Source organism: Sander lucioperca, chromosome 15 (genome assembly GCF_008315115.2).
Source record: "Sander lucioperca isolate FBNREF2018 chromosome 15, SLUC_FBN_1.2, whole genome shotgun sequence".
NCBI lineage: Eukaryota > Metazoa > Chordata > Actinopteri > Perciformes > Percidae > Sander > Sander lucioperca.
This window is the reverse complement of record NC_050187.1, coordinates 9372911-9390885: the sequence shown is the minus strand read 5'-3', so window position 1 is coordinate 9390885 and position 17975 is coordinate 9372911. Positions and strand designations below refer to the sequence as shown.

The 17975-nt window shown below is 43.1% G+C and overlaps 1 protein-coding gene across 1 annotated transcript in view; it reads left to right on the top strand.

Annotated features, from left to right (window-relative positions):
* btaf1 (BTAF1 RNA polymerase II, B-TFIID transcription factor-associated) overlaps positions 1 to 15096 on the top strand; it is a 27309-nt gene extending 12213 nt beyond the window's left edge. Inside the window, exons 12-38 of the mRNA XM_031296870.2 lie at positions 1 to 106; positions 238 to 362; positions 1308 to 1428; positions 1635 to 1739; positions 1909 to 2058; positions 2715 to 2857; positions 3021 to 3195; positions 3332 to 3535; positions 4092 to 4512; positions 4762 to 4946; positions 5047 to 5203; positions 5572 to 5681; positions 5774 to 5975; positions 6134 to 6282; positions 6445 to 6597; positions 8180 to 8301; positions 8744 to 8911; positions 9123 to 9200; positions 9307 to 9436; positions 9525 to 9666; positions 10326 to 10456; positions 10805 to 10927; positions 11401 to 11553; positions 11896 to 12107; positions 12215 to 12374; positions 12749 to 12919; positions 13851 to 15096. The exon at positions 1 to 106 is cut by the window's left edge and continues 35 nt beyond it. Coding sequence (XP_031152730.1) covers positions 1 to 106; positions 238 to 362; positions 1308 to 1428; positions 1635 to 1739; positions 1909 to 2058; positions 2715 to 2857; positions 3021 to 3195; positions 3332 to 3535; positions 4092 to 4512; positions 4762 to 4946; positions 5047 to 5203; positions 5572 to 5681; positions 5774 to 5975; positions 6134 to 6282; positions 6445 to 6597; positions 8180 to 8301; positions 8744 to 8911; positions 9123 to 9200; positions 9307 to 9436; positions 9525 to 9666; positions 10326 to 10456; positions 10805 to 10927; positions 11401 to 11553; positions 11896 to 12107; positions 12215 to 12374; positions 12749 to 12919; positions 13851 to 13991 — 4237 coding nt within the window. The 3' untranslated portion in view covers positions 13992 to 15096. The remainder of the gene's footprint in view (positions 107 to 237; positions 363 to 1307; positions 1429 to 1634; positions 1740 to 1908; positions 2059 to 2714; positions 2858 to 3020; positions 3196 to 3331; positions 3536 to 4091; positions 4513 to 4761; positions 4947 to 5046; positions 5204 to 5571; positions 5682 to 5773; positions 5976 to 6133; positions 6283 to 6444; positions 6598 to 8179; positions 8302 to 8743; positions 8912 to 9122; positions 9201 to 9306; positions 9437 to 9524; positions 9667 to 10325; positions 10457 to 10804; positions 10928 to 11400; positions 11554 to 11895; positions 12108 to 12214; positions 12375 to 12748; positions 12920 to 13850) is intronic.
* Positions 15097 to 17975: the final 2879 nt, after the last annotated feature.

Genomic DNA, 17975 nt, shown 5'->3' with positions numbered 1-17975 from the left:
TGCCATCACTGTAGGCCTACAGGACCTAGATGATGATGTCAGGGCTGTAGCAGCTGCAGCCCTAATCCCTGTGGTGGAAGGCTTGGTACAGCTACTGCCTAATAAGGTCAGAGATGCAGTAGTAGAGCCTTTTGAACAATGCATCCGCATCATGTTTCATTTTGTGTTGAGGTTTGTCACCTGCAGGCAGTTATTTTTCAACTTTAATTTAGTCGTAAAATTCTGTGTGCGTCTTAGGTACCCTTCATCGTGAACACACTATGGGATGCTCTTTTGGACCTGGATGACCTCACTGCTTCCACCAACAGCATCATGACGTTGCTGTCCTCGCTGCTCACCTACCCGCAGGTCCGCCAGTGCAGGTCAGTCTCACGGACGTTCACACAATAAATGCTACTGCCTCAAAATCATAATTTGTTTTAGAATGATTGCAGACTCTAAAGAGACACTGTGCTGGGATTTTTGTCCCATTTGATAACTTTATCGAACAAATGTATAATGCTCCTAGCTAAAATATATGTACAACAGGCAGGGCGAAGGAAAATCAATGACAAGTTTGGGTACTGTTGACTTAAACAATAAAGTAGAAGACGTGATTGTGTTACATGTGAAATGCAGTTTTGCATGGGGTTTGATGGCCTTAACATGTACTAGGTTTCACAAGAAACTTACTATTCTGACTTGACTTGTCTATTGTCATTCAGCCCAAGGTAGGCAAATTGTCTACTTTGTATTCTGTGGTTGTGTGTTCAGTGTAGTATCAGCACTGTGCTAAGAGGTTGGCTGAACTTCGAGAGAGAGAGAGAGAGAGAGAGAGAGAGAGAGAGAGAGAGAGAGAGAGAGAGAGAGAGAGAGAGAGAGAGAGAGAGAGAGAGAGAGAGAGAGAGAGAGAGAGAGAGAGAGAGAGAGAGAGAGAGAGAGAGAGAGAGAGAGAGAGAGAGAGAGAGAGAGAGAGAGAGAGAGAGAGAGAGAGAGAGAGAGAGAGAGAGAGAGAGAGAGAGAGAGAGAGAGAGAGAGAGAGAGAGAGAGAGAGAGAGAGAGAGAATTTAAAAATGTATTATTTATTAAATTGTTTCACTTGAGTCTATATTACACCCCTACTCTAAAGTGATGATCTGATTTTCTTTAACATTATTTTTTTGGGGCTTTTCCCTTTTTTATTGTATAGTGACAGTGGATAGACAGGAAAGGGGGAGAGAGATGGGGGATGACACGCAGGTTGGATTGAAACCCACGCCGCTGCAAAGGATGTGAGCTAGAGGCTGCCCCTGTGTATGTATACTGACACACTTTCTTGTCCACTCTAGCATGCAGCAGTCATTAACAGTCCTGGTCCCTCGGGTTTGGCCGTTCTTGAGACACACTATATCATCAGTAAGACGGGCAGCACTGGAAACCCTTTTCACACTGCTGTCTAAAGCTAAGGAGGTAAAGTTGACTTGGAGCAATTGGGTATTATGTCATATCTGGCAAAGTATTTCTTCTTATACAGGATTTAACAAAGTATCAATGACATAGATTGCCATATTGTTTATTCATAACAGCCAGTGTTACTGTGAAACCTTTTTAGTTGAGTTTGAATGCTGGCTATGGGATGTGTAATAAGCCAGTGTTTTTTTATTTTTATTCTTCAGAGCTGTGCGATGTGGATCAACCCCATCCTACAAGATATGCTGCGGTACATCTTCCAGTCCTGTATACTGGAGAGCAATGAGGAAATCCTTGAGCTGATTCAAAAGGTTTGTTGCCTCACCCTCACGTCATCTCAGGGTAAATTGACGAAGATGGCCTACGTTTTGAATATTGGGAACAAGAGAAACGATACCGACATTCTCACTTTTCTTTCCTTGTATATGGATGACCTTTATGATATGCCTTTATGAATTGTTAATGTGTGCCACTGGGCAGGTGTGGAGTGAGCTGCTGTCTCAGGCCCCACAGCAGTACGTGGTAGCAGCCAGCTGTCCATGGATGGGCGCCTGGCTCTGTCTCATGATGCAGGCCTCACACATTCCCATAGACCTGAACATGCTGCTGGAAGTGAAGGCTCGCTCCAAGGTTGGACACTTTTATTTGTAGCTAGATAAGACTGAAGAATAAGAACTGTTTTATATTGTTCTGTTCTCAGCTGATCTTCTGTATTTATAGTGTATGAGGGTGTGTAGTGGTTGTGTCCTTTTAGATGCCAACTGATGCTCCAACAATATCTGCTAGTTGGTAGCAATTTTAGCCAGTGAAATGAATAATATTTTACATTCAAGGTTTAGGAAAACTGATCTTTAAAAGGATAATATGTAGGATTTTCTTAAACAATGTATAGATTTACACACACACAAAGATACAAAAGTAATCCCTTCTCAATCAATATTAAATGACCCACTAGAAGTGTGTGGTGGTGTCTGTCTCTGCAGAGACAGACACCCTGCCCTCTGCCTGTATTTCCTCTTTCTTATTTTCTGTCTGGGACGTTTATGGGTGTCAGCATAGAGCCTTTGGGACCGTGTGGGTGTGTAACCCTCAGCCATAACTGCGTCCATTGGCGCCCATTTGGGTCTGACATCAATGCACAAGGCACCCAGAGGAGACTTCTGCTGTGTGTGCAGTCGGTCGGTGTCTGTTTCTCACACACACACACACACACACACACACACACACAAACATGCAGCGACAGAAGGAAGCTAACTGTAATAATTAATGTTGTGTTGATGCAACAGGATAAGGCTGGTGCAAAGGCACGTCAAGGAACCAGTCAGGTGAAGGAAACGGTCCAAGAGTATATAGCAGGTGCAGAGACGGTGACCGAAGATCCAGTGACAAGGGACTATGTAGTGGTCCGTTCTCGCCTCATGGCTGCCAAGTAAGTTTTGATTGTTGCGTTGGAAGGAAAATAGTCCTGATCTTGAGGGGAACTTGTGACTTTCTCTAAAGCAATAAAGAAAGCTGAATTGCTAGATAAGTTTTTAAAGATGCTAACAGTTCTGACAGTGTTTGCCCGCTCTCTTTGTGTCTCTGTAATCCAGATTGCTGGGGGCTCTGTGTAGGTGTATCTGTGACCCTGAGCTCAATGCTGCATCTCAGGAGATCCGACCAGCTGAGTCTTTAGGCCACCTGTTGCTCTTCCACCTCAACTCTAAGTCTGCCCTGCAGCGCATAGCTGTGGCTCTGGTGCTTTGCGAGTGGGCTGCACTGCAGAAGGTGAAAAGCTCAGACACTGAGTTTGTTAATTGTGGAAAACATGTTTGACTCTTTTTTGGATTTAGTGTGAGCATTACCGAATCAGGCATTCAGAGGTCCAATACATTTATTTACTTTTTTAATCTCTCTCTTTCAGGATTGTCAGGTGGTGTCATCCATGGTGCAGCCTCGTCTCCTGGCCATTCTGTCCGAGCAGTTGTACTATGATGAGATTGCCATCCCCTTCACGCGCATGCAGAATGAGTGCAAGCAGTTAATTGCACTGCTGGCTGATGCCAATATAGACCTGCAAGACCGCCTCAATTGTAGCATTTTCACTATTGATCAAGCCAATGAACTGGTAGGTCCAGCCACACATAAGAAAACTTGCCTTGATTGGATGAAGCAGAAAACTTTTCATTAATCAAATGTAGGTCAATTGATGGTGGGTTATCCACACCATATATGATTTTTGAACAGGCATGTAAACTGACAAACTTAATGGTTGTATGAAGTGTGCAATTTCATTCTTCAGATGCATCATGGTTTCCGAAGAATCATCTTCAAACGGGACACTCTTATTGTTTAGTGTTTTTAGGTTTTATAGAATATATTGAAATAGATATAAATACTTTTCCCCCCAATGTTCATCAACATAATGGAACATGACCCCAAAACTGTAGTTTATACTGAAGGCTGACATTTTAAGGTATTTGGCTACTATTATCATGACAGTTTTTTCCATATCATCCAGCTGTATTTGTTTTCTGTCCAGGTTTTTATTTTCTTGAGCTGACAGCTCTGGTAATGGTCTGGTACCCAGGGGATTCTCAGCTTCAAAGGTCAATGGATGTTGCGCTCTGTAACCGATCGCTCCCATTCCAGACACTCACATTCTCCCCCATCTTGTTCCCTAGGTAACCACCATCTTTACAGAGTCAACAGCAGGTCTGAACGTGAAGTCCAGTCAGTGGCAGGCACTGGACGGTAAACGGCAGCAGGCTCAAGTAACAGTGATGGAGACCAACACAGAATGGCAGCAGCTGCATCTGCGAGTCCACATGTTCGCAGCCTGCGCAGTGATTAACCTGCAGGTTCTTCCCGACAAGCTCAACCCACTGGTCAGGCCTCTGATGGAAACCATCAAGCGGGAGGAGAACACCCTGATCCAGGGATATGCTGCTTCCTTTATAGCCAAGCTGCTGCAACAGTGTGCTGGACGCTCGCCGTGCCCCAATCCCAAGATCATCAAAAACCTCTGTGCCTCGGCCTGCGTGGACTCTGCGGTCACGCCCTCATCTGCTTGCCCCGTACCCCCCACGCAGGAAAATGCCAAAGGTAAGAGTTGTTGAAGCTTGGGAACGATGTCAGTAGTTTTACTCACTGTGTCAGCTCCCAGTGGGATTTCAAAATTGGGTTTTCATTAGCATTTTAAGCATTCCACTGACTTACGAATACACAACATGGTGTATTTGAATTTCTGTATTTGTACAATTAAAAGTACAACAGCAGCCCTCCAATAATCATGTGTCAACACGGAAGAAGTGCTTGCTTGCCTGCTACTGAGTTTATTTCTCCCTCCATTAGGCAGTGGGTTAGAGAAAGACTGCATGCATCACATGGTCAACAAAACCCGAGGCATCATCACCCTGTACCGTCACCAAAGGGCAGCGTTTGCCATTACGAGTAAGAGGGGGCCAGCCCCTAAAGCCCCAAAGGCCCCCACTACAGAGCTTCCTCCTGGCAGCACCATTAGCACTGACAATGATGAGGTACAGATGGCTAATAAAGTACATTTTCCTCACGTTTAGGTCATATCCACAACAGGTTGTGTTTTACATTTTTGTATTATATGATATGTTCCCTTTTTAGAGCAAGAAGCCGTTTCTTATTCAGAGACGAGGGGCAGAGTTCTCCCTTACAACTGTCGCCAGGCACTTTGGTGCAGACTTCGCCAAGTCTCTGCCGTACTTATGGGAGAACACCGTGGGACCACTGAAGACAGTAGTGACTGAAAATCAACGCATTGGTATGTTGATTGAGTTGATCAGATTTGAATCTTGGATAGACATTTGTAACGGCTATTTCTTAAAGGGCAAACACTTGACCTACAAGTATTTTAACATTTTAACTGGCCTGTAGACATTTTGCCTTAAATGGACTTAAATACAGCAAATTGTAGCATTTCAGATGCAGAACTCTGTATGTGAAGTTGCCTCATGATGATTCATAGCAAGTATCTACGATCAGTTATAAGACAGGTTGCATTATCTGTGTATATCAATTAAATTCACTTAAGTAAATCCACTCATTATCAGCCCGCAACCCACGGTTCAGGAAGTCCAGGATGTTTGTAGTCGGTACTATGAATCACTTTGTGTCTATTGTGTGTTCTAGACAGGCTGGTCCAGCTTGAGAGGGGAGACGCTGCAGCTCAGGAACTGGTCAACTCTCTACAAGTGCTGGAAGTCATGGCTGGGGCCATGGCTGCTGAACTCAAACCTTTGGTAAGTGCGGAAATTCGTTAAGGCATCTTAAACCAACTACTAATATAATGTAAGCGACATTATTAAATCTGTCTTGTTTTTTCCCCCTATAGCTACTGGAGCACCTACCCCATCTGTTCACTTGCCTGCAGCACCCGTACACAGCGGTGCGTCATATGGCGGCGCGCTGTGTGGGTGTGCTCAGTAAGATAGCCATGCTGGAGACCATGAACAGTTTCCTTGAGTGTGTGCTCCCCTGGTTAGCTGCTATTGAGGACTGCACCAAACAGGAGGGTGCCATCGAGGCTTTAGCCTGTATCCTTTACACAGTGAAAAAACTTTTGATAAAAATTTTCTTGGCATGGCACACTATAAATGCATTCCATAAACACATTATGCAGTAATTAAAGCATCAACCTTGTAGTTGCTGTGTTATCTCTGTACAGTACTGTCCTTGACTAACTTCTCTCCAGGTGTCATGGAGCAGCTTGATGTGGACATTGTGCCCTACATTGTGCTGCTCGTAGTACCAGTGCTGGGCCGTATGAGTGACCCCAGTGATAGCATTCGTTTTATGGCCACACAGTGCTTTGCTACACTCATCCGTCTGTTGCCCCTTGAGGTAGGAGCACATGAACGGAAGGCTAAAAATGCATTTATTATGCAAAGTTAAGAATCTCTGCAAAAAGACTAAATCACTCACTCACTATTACACTAATAACACAATGTCATGATCCAGTGTTCTGCTTTAAGTATCTCCCCCCCCTCCCCTGTTGTTTACCAGGCAGGTATACCAGACCCTCCAGCCATGTCAGCTGACCTGATCCGCCAGAAGGCCAGAGAACGCCGTTTCCTAGAGCAACTACTAGATAGCAGAAAATTGGAGAACTACAAGATCCCTGTGCCCATTAAGGCTGAGCTCAGGAAGTACCAGCAGGTGTGTGTCCGTTTTTATGTGGCCACTGTGTCTCTGTAGTACTTCCTCAAGCAGCAGATAAATCAAGGCCAATGTTTCTTTATTTGTGCCCCTTGGGAGACATTTGTGTTGGACAAGGCCAAGTTGCTGCATGGACAATACAAAGACAAAACGCCAAACAAAAAACATTGTGGACAGTAAAACCACAGGCAAAAACACCAAAACAATGTAAAAAAACATCACCTCATGGACCACTGTTACTTAAAATACATACAAATTCTTGCAAATGCATACACATTGCTCATCCATACATACTGCTAAGGTACCGTAACCGACCATATTCAGATGCCTGTACAGATACAGTATGCTACTCAAATTTAAGAGCATAAATATAAAGCCTATTACTCAGATTCTTCATATGTCAGTGCAATAAATAAGACTCAGTTCTTAAAACTATTGTGTGTGTGTGTTTCCTCCCATCTTCTATTATCTGCTCGTTAATGAGCCAGATTGAGGATCTGAGCTTTAAATTTAACAGTTAAATTGATGCCCAACCCCTGGAACACTTGGACACCTAGACAACTGATCATTATTCTGCCAGATTCAGGGATGATGTTTGCTTTAAATGCTGCTGGCTGGCAATATATATAAAAAAAACAAAAAACGGAGGCACTGACAACAAATGGTTTTCTTGACAGAGTAAATTTTCTAGCGGTCAAATGGAGATGGGGTATGTGTGCAGGTTCCTTCTAGAGCTGTTACACACCAACCAGACGGCCGACCGTCGGCAGAAAAGGCAGTCGGACTTTGAAATGCCTCAAAACACACTGAGGTGACGCCGACTTGAGCGTACGCTCTGCACGCGCAAAACGTAATACGTCTCCATAGCAGCAGGCGGCGCTGCTCTGTATTGTTTTTCCATTAACAGTCTGATTGTTTCCCAGAAAATGAAAACCTGGCAGCTGATTGGACGAACGCGTCACGTGGTTCTTTTTTCTCCGGAAATTCACAGCCAGACTGTCATCGCGGCTTGTTCAGAATACGATCTCATATTGTACTAAAATAGTTCACCGAAACGTGTTTCTGAAAACATTTTAAGTGAGAAATAGGCCATGCAGTTGCTGAATCTGTCTTCATTTCAGATCAACAAAGGTCAGTTTAAAAGATTTTCGTCAGATTTTGAGAGGTTCATTCGCTCGCCATTTCCGGGTGAGTCCCGACTGCCCTGTCTCCGACTGAGCATGTTGGGTCGGTCAAAATAAAGGCCGACAGCTCCTCCGACTGCACGGAACACACCGAACAGACTCGAGTCACTGACCTGGCCAGACTGTCCGACGGCCGATAATTGGGTTGGTGTGTCAGGGCCCCTAGAAATGGTAGTTGCTGGCTGCTCTGCTGAGACCAGCCATCCATCTCTTTAAATGGAGCAGTGCAGAAAACCAATTCAAATTCTACTACAATTGTTACTGCTATTGGTCAAACACGCTGCCGCCAATCAACCTTAACTGACTCGGGAGAAAATATCACTCTGAAACCAAGTGCAGTTACAATGGATGGGCTGCTTTTTTATGTCTACAGTGTGGGTCTTTGTGTCATCTTGCAGGACGGAGTGAACTGGCTGTCCTTCCTGAACAAATACAAGCTGCATGGGATCCTGTGTGATGATATGGGCCTCGGCAAGACACTGCAGTCCATCTGCATTCTGGCAGGAGATCACTACCTCAGGTAGTCCAAACAGCACTATTACTGCTGCTGCTGTTGTTGTTTGACTTTCTTCTTTGTCGCTAGACACAGTATATTGTACCATTCAGAAGCACCATCACTCATATGATTGTTCCCTCTATTGTAACTGCACAGCTTTAAGACTTGTAAAGAACATTTATAATTGAATAGTAAAATAGGAGTCCAAATATATAATCCATATAGGCAGTTGTTTATATGCTTGTGGATGTAATCAATGTCAGGTATTAATATACTACTATTTACCACTACTAAATCACAAAGGATTGAGCTACCTAATCATAATATAAGTCCAATAAGAATTAAGAATTAGTCCCAGTTTTGAGGTACTTGTTTTGATCTTTGTTCTTTTAAAACGCTCGTTCTCTTTTATGTGCCGTGTAAGGAAACTCGAATCAGCCTCGTGTATGTTTCGATGTCTATTCAGGGTACAGGAATATGCCAAGACTAAGGCTGCAGACAGCAGCCCCCTCCCCTCTCTGGTGGTGTGTCCTCCCACACTGACTGGCCACTGGGTGGATGAGGTGGGCAAATTCTGCACCAAGGAGTACCTCAACCCACTGCACTACACTGGGCCTCCTACAGAACGAATGCGGTAAAGCTTAGTCAGACTTTAAAACAAGGCTTGTCAGCATACAGAGAATGATTGATTTATATCCTCGTCCTAAAGGTTTCCTAACTGAAAAAGTACAGTGGAATAAAACTGTTCAGGAGAACAAATCATTTTTCAATGTTGGTTTGGATTCATTATTATATGCTAATTGTTGGTAACATTCATAATCCTTAACAAACATTTACTTTTCCAGGTTGCAGCACCAAGTGAAAAAACACAATCTTATAGTAGCCTCTTACGATGTTGTACGGAATGACATTGACTTTTTTAGGTGAGAATCATTCTAATTCTAATATCTGTGTTTTGGAGGAAGGTGCTCAGTTTTTAAAATGAACTTAATTTTTCTATTTTTTTTTTATTTAATTTTTTTTTTTTAGAAATATCAAATTTAATTACTGCATCCTTGATGAGGGTCATGTCATCAAGAATGGGAAAACCAAACTTTCCAAAGCCATTAAGCAGTTGGCTGCCAACTTCCGAGTCATCTTGTCTGGAACGCCCATTCAGGTGAGGTCCTAGCTGTCTGGCTGTTGAAATTGTACTTCTTTCCTCATGTTTATTAGTCAGAGCATGACTATTTTTCCACTCTGTGTAGAACAATGTCCTGGAGCTCTGGTCATTGTTTGACTTCCTCATGCCGGGCTTCCTTGGAACAGAACGGCAGTTTGCTGCTCGCTACGGAAAACCAATCCTGGCCAGCCGTGACGCCAAAAGTTCCTCACGGGAACAGGAGGCGGGTATGTAAATATTGCAGGTGTCATTGTTTATTTTCTAACCAGAGCATGTAAGCAGTGAGAATTTCCACTCCTCACTCACGGAGCTGTTCCTTCCCTCCGTTTCCGCATTAAAGCCACTCCACCAAATCGCTCACCTCTCGTCCCAAAAAAGAAAGAAAAAATGTATTTATCAGATAAACGGCACCCACCCTCCCTTCATGCCCGGAGCTCCTCGAGCAAAAAGTCAGTCGGATGACGCTCAATGGTGTTTTTTGCCTCCAACGGCGCCTTCCAGGCAGCTAACCCTAACCTTAACCCTAAACATAACCGTTGCCGCGCTGCCTGTGAGGAGACGTTGGGGGCAAAAAACACCAAAGATGTCGGATGACAGGCACTAGCAGCATGGAGAGGGAGGGCGGGCGTTGTTCATCTGCATGTACTGTGCTGCGGTAACAGACATTCAGGCATGCTCCAAACTCATGGTGTGAATGGTACCGGAGCAAAATTGAAGTGGGGGAGATAAGGCGACACACCACTTTAAAAATCCGCTCTACACTCATCCAAAATCCTTGCACTTGCCTCACGTGCTCTGTTTCTAGCTGAATATTGCCTTACCTAACATCCCAGAGGTATAATAGGACGAAGCCATTAACTGGTTAATATTGGTTCCTTCCTCTCAGGTGTCCTGGCGATGGAGGCCCTACATCGGCAGGTGCTACCCTTCCTTCTGAGGAGGATGAAGGAGGATGTCCTCCAGGACCTTCCGCCTAAAATAATTCAGGACTATTACTGCAATCTGAGTCCTCTACAGGTACTTGTGCACCCCAACAACTATCTAATGGGCTATCCCAGTACCCACAGGCAAATGCGTCATTATAAACATTGAAAAATACATTGTCTTAGTGCCTCAGCTTTGCATTTTTCTTGCTATTCGTATATTACAGGGATCTGCAATGTTATACTTGTTCTACGGTCTTCTATGGACTAAGTAGTAGCTAGTTATATTAGAGGCCAGCCATATACGTTTAATACATTGCTAATGGGATGCATGCCTGCATTATTCTAGGTTAGAAGTAATGTGACTGGTTCCCGTTATAACTAACAATGGATAATGTCCTAACCCTGTTAACAACGCTGTATGCTTTCTCGCCACCTGCAGGTTCAGTTATATGAAGACTTTGCAAAGTCTCGAGCCAAGGCCAGTGTGGAGGACAGCATCTCCAATACCTCTACAGAAGAGGAGGAGAAGCCGAAACTGAAGGCCACAGGCCATGTCTTCCAGGTACACATGTTTCTACTTATTTATCTCATACGGGCATCAACCATACAGTAAACCACCTCTGAAACACTAGTTAAGGGTGGAGACTTTTTTTTTTTTTTTTTTCCCCCATTCTGTGTTCACCAAAATGGATTGTGTGTATCCCGGAGGTCTAACAAAAAATGTTCAATGCCTTTTCTTCCTCATAAAACATTTTTAAAAGCCCAATTGTTTGGCAATTTGTTTTGTCTTCTTCCCTGCTTTTGTTGACACATTGTCTCGGTTCATTACCGCCACCTGTCGATCACTGTGTATCGCGTCACGGGCCTGTGCATGCAGTGAACATTTCATAAAATGCAGTTTGATTTAGTTTCACAGAGCAGATGTTTGGAATCAAAGCATTAATTGTTAATATTTACTATATGCCCTCATCTGTTGCCGATGCATCTCATTATAACCACGCAACAATATTTACCTTCATTCCTACATTCTTTCAGGCGCTGCAGTACCTGCGGAAGCTGTGCAACCACCCGAGTTTGGTCTTGACCCCGCAGCATCCAGAGTACAAACGCATCACTGAGCAGCTCGCAGGGCAAAACTCCAGCCTGCGGGACCTTCAGCACGCGCCCAAACTCTCCGCTCTCAAACAGGTATTGTGCTGGGAAGTCTTTCAGATCAACTACAGCACATCACTTCTGCTTGTGTGGGCCACAGTTTGGAGTATGTCTCACATAATCATAATAATTTGGATTTTATCCAGTTAGGTTTTCATGAAGGTAATATGCTTGCATAAAAATGGAGATAGAAGTTAACAAAGACTGCACACATTTCCTGGTGAAATCTGACAGTGTTTTTATAAAAACAAGACGACAAAACTGTAAACACATTCTTGACAAATCAGATTGTTTGCCCGTGGTTTTGCTGAGCTAAACTGTACTGTCAGCCTCTCCACTGTCTCGTACTGTGGCCCTAACGTGTTTTCTGTTCTCCAGCTGCTGGTGGACTGCGGACTAGGAGGTGGCGGAGGATCAGAGGGGGGCACCGAGGCCGTGGTGGCTCAGCATCGTGTGCTCATTTTCTGTCAGCTCAAGAGTATGCTGGATATTGTGGAGCATGACCTGCTGAAACCCAAACTGCCCTCTGTCACCTACCTAAGGCTGGACGGCGGTGTGCCGGCGGGCCTCCGCCACTCCATCGTTTCCAGGTCAGTGGGTGGGGGATTTATTCAGATATCCACCGTGTGCTGCCTGTTATTGTGAATGTGAGCTCAGTCCCATTCTTCTCCATGACTTTGTTCTCTCTCAATCTCAGGTTTAACAATGACCCATCCATTGATGTGCTGCTGCTGACCACCCATGTCGGGGGTCTAGGTCTGAACCTGACGGGTGCAGACACCGTGGTGTTCGTGGAACATGACTGGAACCCCATGAGGGACCTGCAGGCTATGGATCGTGCCCATAGGATAGGACAGGTACACAGACGAATACAGGCCACACACAGCTACATATACCATGTCATGGACCTGTGCTTTTGTAAACAGTATAGACCAAATACCAATAACATTTAGATCATCATCTGCTTTGAGAAATTCCAGTTGCATTACAATGAAGATGATACTAAATCCAAAATGCTCCTGTGGCACCCAAAGTAAGATGTGACTGATCACTTTCCTTGCTGCATTATTAAATATGGCCTTGTGAGCAGCCTTGGATAGTGTGACACTGCTGCTCTTGTCTGAAACCAGTGATGCAAAATGACCCCAGTGAAATGAAATTGGCGAGGAGGCGCTGTCCTACACTTCTGATACGTTCTGTTAACGTTCATCATTGTGTTTGTGTCGGGCAGAAACGGGTTGTGAACGTGTACCGGCTGATCACACGAGGCACACTGGAGGAGAAGATCATGGGTCTGCAGAAGTTCAAGATGAGCATCGCCAACACGGTTATCAGCCAAGACAACGCCAGCCTGCAGAGCATGGGCACCGACCAGCTCCTCAACCTCTTCAGTCTAGACAAGGTGAGAGCTTGTCAGAGGGTTTTTGTCATGGAGACACTGAGAAACATGTTGGTGGGGATCACAGATCTCCCACGTGGAGATACAATTCTTTAAAATGTCAGTGAGCTAATGAGATAAGATGTTTTATTTGTAGGGCTGCACGATATGAGGAAAATATGCACAATGCGATAACGTTGAATATCACGATAACGATATTACTCGCGATAAATAAACAGATATTAAAGTGTTCTCAGTTCTGCATTTCTGCTGCTTTCAGTATTTTGCTAAAATACGACAAATGAACGAAAGGAAATCATTTCCAACATTCTTTTATTGAACAAATTGAACATTGAATATAAAAGGCACCACTAAAAAAAAATGAGTTGCATTTTAAAGTGTAGTTTTCTATTTTCTTTCAACTAACCGTGTCTGTCGCGATATGTCGCAGCCATTTGTGTATTGCGCCAGTTGATATTGCGATGGCGGTACAAAAACGATATATTGTGCAGCCCTATTTATTTGTCACGTCAGTCATGTAGACTTTGTGCTGCCAACACAGTTGACGAGTTAAAAAAAAACTTCCAACTCGAAGCAGAAAAGCGCCCGAAAACCTCACAGCAAAATAACATTCAGCTGAGGACGGGTGATTTGGTGGCTGCCTATCCTGGCTGACATCAGAAGAAATGATAACACTTATATAATGTATAATAGAAATATATAACAGAAGTTTTAAAGCAATAGAGCAGGGTTGCTAATTTACACAGTTAAGGACACGTTTAATGAGTGAGGCTGATAGGCATCAGGAATACAAAGCCAGGTTGTGTTGTGTGTGTGGGTTTTTTTTTTTTTTTTAAATCTAAGATAAAAACCTGATGCATGCCTATGTATTCTTGACTCGTCGTCGTTGATTCATCATGTTTGCTTGATCGGTGTGTATATAAATGTGTTTCAGGGTGAGAAGGGTGAGCAGTCGGCGTCGAGCTCCGGGAAATCGTCCATTAAGTCCGTGCTGGACGGCCTGGGAGAGTTATGGGACCAGCAGCAGTACGACACAGAGTACAACCTGGACAGCTTCATGCACTCCCTGCAGTAGCACCGTACGAGCCCATGCAGCCGAGCAGGACCTGATCAGAGCCCGTGGAGCCCCACCCCTATTGCTACAACTGTCTGCCCCACTCCCAAGCACCGATCACAATAAGGAGTCACTCATAGCTTATGGTTACAAATGTCCCAAAGCATCAACCGAAAACAGCCCAAATAAGAACTAAATCTATATATTAGTTTGCTGCTGCAACTCAACACATTTCTTCTGACGTTTCTGAACATCAAGACATCCCGTAATTCTTCGTTGAGAGTAAACCAAGCCAAACTAAGAGACTATATTGGTATGATGACTATGTACCATCTGCGACAAGCAACCCCCAGTGTTGGTTTACATCTTCTACATCAGTTAGCAGCAGCATCACCACTGTGTACAGTGATGTTGCTGTTGTCTCTCAAACTATAATTATGATGCACTGAATGCTTATGTTTTATAGGAACAGCACCAGGTGCTACTTTTACAGCCCGCCGCCCTTCTCCCACGTCGCATTGCCAGAGTATACAGTGTTAACTGCTTTAGACACCATTACCCAGTAGCACCTCCTCCCTCACCCCTCCTTCATCACAAGGTCTTAAAGCACTGCGATACCCAGCCACACCTGTCAACGCCTCTCTGACTGATGGATACAAACGTGTTTTTGTATGACAAAGGGAAGCTGGGCGAGAGTAACGAGGTCACTGGAGAAACCGCAGGATGTCATCGCTGGCTTTCTAAAGCCCGTTGGTGACTGCTGTTTATGCTGTGACCAGATGACTTCCGTCCTCCAGATGGCGCTGGTCTGTACTCGCCCCCAGGAGTCTGTTCACGTGACCTGTGGCCATCGAGACGCTTTGGTGAAATGATTTGCGTTGTGTTCAGCTCCTCCAACAACAATGGTGTAACAATGAACTGGGAAAGCACTGCACGTGAAGCAGCATTACAGAGACTGAACATGGGGCCAAGCTAAAACCGGTACCTGAAACTTCCTTGAAACCTGTCACCAGTATTTAAAAAAAAAAAAAAAAAAAAAAAGAATAGACTTGTACATATTTCAGTAATTGCTGCTTTTTGTTTATGATGGTGGAATTGTAATAAATTCTACAGACCTTTTGAACTACATGGCTATCTTTTTCTTTTCTTTTTTGTATGTGACCAGTGATGGCCAGTAGATGGTGTGGTTGTACATCCAAGAAGAATACTGATGAGACATAAATGAATCCCATTATGCATCTTTTGACACAGATGCATATTTGATGATCATCAACTGCCCTCATACAGTCAAACACCACAAAGGGAAACGGTTTAAAAAAGGATGTAGACACTTATGAGTTCTTGAAGTTGAGATTCTGATTTCATTCTTGACCTATTAATGCTCCTAAGTGGACCTTTTGGTGTTCTTCGGTTTCTAAAGTCAATGAAGTTTCCATCTCTAACCTTTTAAGCCAACATGGACGAGAAGTCCTTTTTAAAATGCGCAGAAAAGTGGAAATTTAATGGAAGCAAAGAGGCTAATGTTTGCTTTGTATAAGCAACCAAATACATTGTGTAATCAATACTGAAAACTTAATTCCAACAGATTTCTAACTTTGAAAACCAAATGTTCGTGTTTTTAATTATGCTAAAATGTTGAGAAATGTATTAATTAAAATGGTGTAGTCCAGTTATAAGATTCCTGTTCTTACACCTAGGGGTGTAAATCACACGTTTTTTCACAATACAATATTAAATCGATTCTTTGGACAAAAATATATTTTTTATCACAAAGTCTGCCACGCTACAGTTTTAATGTGATTCAATTCAGAGGCCTGTGATCAATCTGAGATGATATACTATGCCCATTTAACATTCCTTTACAGCTACGTATATCAACTCACAGAAAGCAACTAAAATATGATTTATCAATATTACTACTGAGCTCTTCCAGACATTTAAATGAAGAAAAAAAATATTTTTAATAAAAAGAATATTCGGTGTGAATTTCAAAATAAAGGCGTATCTTAAAGATATCTATCGATATTTTCGCTTTGCATCAATCATATTGGACCGTTGATCATTGAATCGATATTTCGACCCAGATCGATGTATCTTTACACCCCTACTTACAGCCGGTCTTCATTTCACAAATTTTGAACATCTACAATTCTGTGAGAACTGGACGGACCCATCTGCTGATGATTGTGTGATCCGATGAAAAGCTCCAGAACAGCTTGTGGCAGGATTGTTTTGTCAAATGCAGAAACGGATCATTAAGGATGCATCATCTGCCTTACTGTCTGAATCTGAAGAATGAATCCATTCCACTGAAAGGACAGATGTAAGCATATAAAGACAGTAAGTTGCAGAGGGCCATAATGCAAGTTAGTACTGGTCAGCTGTTTTCTAAAGTCTGGTGCATGACACGGGACAGAGAGGGAGAGGATGCCATGCAAGAGACCACAAGGTTTCACAGCGTCATACAACTACGTTTAATAAGATTTGCTTATTAGTACAGAAAAAGGAAAAATTAAGGTGGGAACTACAAACTCTGAAGCAGTAGTAAGCATTAGCAGCATTGAGCTCCATGTTTTCAAATCACAGTTACTGCAAAAAGTTCAGACCAAGTCAACAATCTCAAAAAGCCTCGCCACGATAGATCCAGCCTTCAAGTTGGGAAATAAAAACCTAGAAAATCAAACCACAGGTGCCTTAATAAAAACAAAAACAAATATACATTACAAAAGTTGTGGGATGTTTGTGAAAAAAAAGCACATCTTTTTTTTTTTTTCATCCATTTTGAGATCACAACATGACGAGACTGACAGTGTTTACCTACCCAGAGAACGCCCATGAAGCAGAAGTAAATACACAGTATACTACCCAAGTCTAGTTACATGAAATACATACGTATATCTATAGAGAGGAATATAGAAAATGGTTGCCATCATCCAAATCCTGATCTTTTTCATTTGCACATACATTTTGCGGTATAGTTTAGGTATAAATTGTTTTAAGTGAAAGATAAACTCCAAAAAAAAACGAGGGCCAAGAGATAGATAAATACTTGGTGGTATAGTGGTGAATAATACAGAGCCCTGGGAGAGAGAGAAGTGTTGGACTAAAAGACATGAGGGGGGTTGGTTTTAGCATCAGCTGTATAAACTGGTAGAAAAGGGCCAAAGGCCAGCCAGAAATAACATTCTCATATGAGCACTGAAGTCTCTTTTTGGATAAAAACAGGAAGGGACGTCAAAAACACTTTGGCCTAAATTAAATAAACTGTCTGACATTTTGGGAAATACGCTTATTCACTGTCTTATTGAGAGTTAGATGACAATAAAAAATGCCACACTGTCTGTGTAGTAAAGAAGCTTCAGCCTGAAGCCGGTTAGCTTAGATTAGCATAAACATAGGAAACAGCTAGCCTGGCTCTGTTAATAGGTTACAAAATCTGCCTAGCAGCACCTCTAAAGCTGACTAATTAGCTAGCTAACACATTTGCTCGTTTGTTAAATTCGTACTGAAACAAAAGTGTAAAAAGACAAGTTGGGTTAACGTTATTACTCTTGGACAAAACGCCAGGAAGTAACTGCTCCCAACCAAGAAATAGTCTTACACTGTAACGTGACGCTTTTACACTTTGGATTTCGATTGGAATAAACAAGATACGCTTCGGTGCTGATTGTGTTACCTTTGGACCCAGCTGTGCTAGCTGTCTCCCCGTTTCCAGTCTTTATGCTAAGCTAACTGGCTGCCAACTGTAGCTTCACATTTAACTACAGCCAACTAATTATCTTTAGCCTAGCATAAAGGAGGCAGGGGGTAAATAGCTAGCTCGGGGTCAGCCCTATGTGCCCACAGCCCAATGGTCCCACAGCCCTATGTTCCCACATTTCGTTAGGGTTAGGGTTACATTCCATCTGTAGTCCATTGCTACTGGATAATAGGTTGGGTGTAATTCGCTACAAAATTGGGAGAAAGGGGGATAAAATCTGATACAAATTCATGAAAAAAGAAATG